General features: G+C 43.6%; 1 protein-coding gene across 1 annotated transcript; it reads right to left on the bottom strand.

Annotated features, from left to right (window-relative positions):
* Positions 1-1,808: 1,808 nt before the first annotated feature.
* LOC112887573 lies at positions 1,809-4,131 on the bottom strand. Its single transcript, XM_025953769.1, has one exon. The coding sequence runs from the start codon at positions 4,037-4,039 to the stop codon at positions 3,104-3,106; it is 936 nt and encodes a 311-aa protein (XP_025809554.1). The 5' UTR covers positions 4,040-4,131; the 3' UTR covers positions 1,809-3,103.
* Between the last annotated feature and the right edge of the window lie 759 nt (positions 4,132-4,890).

Consider the following 4,890-nt stretch of genomic DNA (forward strand, 5'->3'; position numbering starts at 1 on the left):
TCTGAAAGAAAAAAAAATTCATAAGACGGAGGGATTACATCTTTTGCAGCTTTTGTAATACATAAACACTGGAAACCTATTTTACTAACATTATACACTGTTAGTACCAGCAGCACTATTTTACACCCGTGCGGCCACAGTCAAATTACTTACCAAACTGGCCAGAAATTACTAAATTGAGTTATTGTATTACTAAATTACGTTTAGTAAAAGGGTGTTAGTAAATTACGTTTAGTAAAAGGGTGTTAGTAATTGCCTGCAGTAGTTATTACTTAAAAACTTACCCAGTAATTAGTTAGGCATCACTACACCTAATGTATAGAATAGCACATAGTCTGTTAGTACTTCATGTGGAACTGCTATAGTTTTATTTAATACCAAGTATGACACTTACTATGTCTACGAGAAAAGAAAGACTCAAATGAAAAATAAGGCATTTGGCAGATCAGGTAGAACATTTTCTATGGGGAAAAAAAGAACCCAAGTGCATCGCTAAATTTGAAGGTTGCATTACATATGAAAAACTAGATGGTACAGCAGAATCTGAAATCGGAGCAAATACGCATGATAGATTCTACAGAAATCTATTTGGTTGCTCGGTATGTATGACAAATTGTAGAAGGTTGCATTACGCATGATAGATTCTACAGTTGATTCAAACAGTGCAGTTTCCTACACTAGGGAAATATGCAGTTACCAACTTATCATTCAATGGACAAGCGGGTAACAGGCGAAACTCCGTGAACCTAACTCAATTCTGAATAATGAAGAACCACTTTATTGACTCCAGCCGACTGAGACAGTCAAAGCGTAAACTCATGGGTTAGTAAACTTCTACTAGAGAAAAGAGGGTAGCCATCTGAAACACTCTTCTTTGTTCTTACATTGGGCAAATCATTTTCTGTTTTTAGTACTTAAAAATTGCTATGTGGCTTAACTCAGTACGTTATCCGGACTCCAAAGATATTGAAACTAAAACCAATGGAGCCTCTTCTGTTTGTTATCTGTTTTCTATAGGCCAACTTATGTTTCAACCAAGGCACCGACTCGGAGCCATTGTACTTATTTCTATGGAGCAAATTGTAGTTCTTGTCCAGATATGAACAATTGATAAGAGGCATAACAAAACAAGCAAAAAGCCAATTTTATGCTTTCGACCAAAGGGATCACAGAAGCTCAAAGAGGAAAAGACCGTTGTTCCTTCATAATCATCATAACTTCTAGATGACCACTCTGAGACTTTTTTCAAGAAAACCACACTGAGACTTGATTTTAGAATTTGAGCCTACAGAAATAATTCGAACACATACATATCTTATAGCATTTGTAATGCAGAAATAGTGTAGACCTGATTTACAGGCATTTGAGACAGTTTGCAATGCCATTTTGTAATTTTTTGGTAATGCTAATGGTAACAGAGGTCATATCTCAAAGGGAAGAAACCTTGCAATGAAGAATAAGGCAGTAGGCACAAATAAAAGGAAAAATATCCTCTGAAAAATGGGTCTGTCACTGGATAGCACAACAAAACATTAAGAACAAGCAGTAAATTGGTCCTTTAGGAAGGTCTGTGCTCCATCCATCCCAAAAAAGAATGCAATTCTAGTTTTTTCATAGGTTAAACCATCTTAAGGTTGACCAAGTTTATACAGAATAGCATCAACATTCATAACATCAAATAGGGATACTATGATGGTCATGAATCTAGTGAAACTTATTTGGCATTGTAAATGTTAATACTCTTATCTGTAAACTTCGTCAAACTTAAAATAGTATGAATTAGAACAAAGTAGAAATGCATTCTTTTCAGGTCAGAGGGAGTAAATATCAGTAATGTTTCTTTCCAATAATGTACTGTCAGAACAGAATAATTTTAAAAAACAAAAGCATTCTAAAGATTATGTCAAGCATGAAAACTCAAAAGTCTTTTGACAAGCAGGACAAACAATTTCTCCAATTCAAATATAACCTTATTCCACCACTGCTACGTAAACCTAGTATGCAAGGTACCTAATAAAACGCCAAACAACTAATACACTAGAGCAGCATTTACTTTCAGAGAGGGTGCCAGCATTTTTTTTTCAGTTCTACAACTAATGCAAATTACATTGTCAGTGATGCAGTGCACTCCAATTGCATTTCCAATAATAGCAAATACCATGAAAACTTCTTACGACCTTGTAAGAAAAGAATATCACCACATACACCTTTCTTGTTTCCTGGAGAAAATCTACACATCATGCTAACAAACACAGTTAAGGTTTATTCCATATGCCACCTATTTTCATCTTACCGTTGAGTGTGCTACTATAATATCCATCAAATGAATTGTTATGGAATAAACAGAAGAATAAAGTTACAAACTTTTCCACTACAGGGTGAATCTTCAAATGACTAACACAAGTATTTGATCCTTTATGTCCAATTACTGAAGATATGGTAACTGAACAAAAATAATTGGAGCCTCTTGTCCAGTTTGTTCTATCTTCTCTACATGATAATTATGTCAATATAAAGTATCCTCCAACTCATAGAAGATGTATCAAAAATAGTACCAAGATGTTATTCCAAGGCATAATAAGGTACCAAATGTAGAAGGATAGTTTTATTCTAACAATGCACACTGTAGTTGCCTTACCAGGCAGCTGATGAAAAACTACACAAATCAATAGCCCATACTTTTTTTTCATGACAGCCACAAACCAACATGTATAAGGATGACCTGTGGAGAAATTTAGATATGCAGTTCTAACTTTTAGTTCAATGCTAAGGATGGCGGTTAATGTCTAACTGAGAAAAGCTCGCCCTAGTACTGCGCTGTACTATACCAGTCTTATACCACCAATGTTGTAGCCAACCTACAACTAATGATGCAAAATTACAAATGGCCAGTTTTCATTCAATTCACATTAATGTAGTGGTATATATGTATATATATTTGTCAAATCCTTTTCTATTTGCAGTACAAAACCAAAAGGCAAGGCTATCTTAACTAATAGTACAGTATTCGATCTATTGGCAAATTTAAACAAACACATATGCACATAAGAACAGAGATGCAGACCCGATGAAAAGCTTGACTGGTTGCTCCCACTGAAACCAATCACGGCCAGACAGTTACCACCGAGATGACATGTCGATCCTTGCCATCATCAAAGGGCAGGAAGACATACATGTCCGCGAACTCGTTGTAGATCTCCCCAGCGAGCTCCCCGTGCAGCGCGCGGCAGTGCATGTACAGCACAATATTGGCCACCATCCCGTACAGCATCATCACGGCAAGCAGCGCTGTGCCAGCCACCGCCTTGACGACTACGGGCGCCATGGCAGCCCACCCAGCGGCAGCGTCGTACGTCTCCGCGGCCACCCCGCCGAACCCCCAGAGCGTGACGCCGAATCCGGCGGCGAAGATCAGGAAAGCGAAGAGAGCGGCGAGGCGCGCCCCCCAGAGCAGCTGGCAGCTGCGGCGGAGCGGGCGGAAACCGGCGGTAGATTCGACCACGGCGGCGGCGCCGGCAAGGGACCAGAATGGGGATAGGAGGACAGCGCCGAGGATGGGGAGCGCAGCGCGGAGTGGGGCGGGTAGCGGGAGCAGGGGGAGGAGCGCGAGCGGGGAGGCCGGGAGTGCGGTGACGACGAGGCGGGTGAGGGAGGCCGGCACGGAGCGGAGCGAGGCGAGGAGCCTGACAGGGCGGCCGAAGAAGCCCGCGTGCGCGCTGGCGGCGGCGGCGGCGAAGGCGGCGAGGTAGAGGAGCGCGGCGGCGAGGGCGACAGCCGGGAGCGGGACGGCCAGCGGGTCCCGCTGCGGATCCGGAGGGGCCCGGAGCGAGACGGAGGGCGCGGCTGGGGAGGAGGCGGAGGCGGGGAGGAAGGGGCAGGGGAGGGCGAGGAGGAGGGCGAGCGGGAGCAGGAGGAGCGAGGAGAGCGCGAGGAAGTGGCGGGAGTGGGCGGCGACAAGGCGGCGGGCGGAGGACGCCGCGCCCGCGAGGAGGTCCGGCCAGGGGAGGGTGGCTGGCGGGAGCGAGGGCAGCGAGTCCATGGCGGCGGCGGCGGCGAGGGCAGTTCCGCAGGCCCGCAGTGGCAGTGTCGTGTACGGAACGAGCGAGTAGAATGGGGATTGGGGATTTGCTGTTGTGTTGACGTCTGAACGGGGCGAGGGGAGAACATACCCTCTACCAGAAAATTAGATCTTACGTCGCTCAGCATATTTGACGGAACCTAGCTAAAAAATTTAAAAACATAGTATACATACCGATAGAAATACAGTTGAATGTTAAAGATAAATTTATCTTAGTTTACATTAAGCAACACAATTTGGCATGCTAACAAAAAATAGTCATGTCTCTCTCAGACAACTTCTTCATGATTGTCAGCTGCAAAATTCAGCAGGGGTCCTCGGTATCTTTCTGGCATGATCAATGGGATTTAGGAATTCTGAAATGGCAATATCCTCAGCTGTTCTCTTTTGCAAGAAAACAGAAATCTTCTTGCTGGCGGTTCCTCAGAAACTCGGATGATTTGAACTTCAGGCAGCGCCTCTCTTTGGTACCCAACAACAGCTCACTACCTTAAAAGACTCTCTTGCAACTGTAACCAGAGATGCTCTTGCTCCTGATGTCTGGACTTATATTTGGGGCTCAGAGATCTTCACCTTCAAGAAAGCTTACATTGCACTATCAGGTTCTCTACCTGCCTCGCCCCTATTCAAGTGGATTTGGAAATCCAAGGCACAGAATAAGCACAAATTCTTCTTGTAGCTTCTCTTGAGAGATCGTTTGAATACCAGAAATATTGTTACGACGGAAGCACATGTTCCTGAACTCTTATGCATGCCCAGTTTGTATTGAAACATCTAAGGAAACGGTATTCCACCTCTTCTTTGCATGCCCC

Source organism: Panicum hallii, chromosome 3 (genome assembly GCF_002211085.1).
Source record: "Panicum hallii strain FIL2 chromosome 3, PHallii_v3.1, whole genome shotgun sequence".
Taxonomy (NCBI): Eukaryota; Viridiplantae; Streptophyta; class Magnoliopsida; order Poales; family Poaceae; genus Panicum; species Panicum hallii.

What these genes read in the sequence shown, in the direction of transcription:
- LOC112887573 (XM_025953769.1), bottom strand. Translation starts at nt 4,039, where the DNA reads ATGGACTCGCTGCCCTCGCTCCCGCCAGCCACCCTCCCCTGGCCGGAC.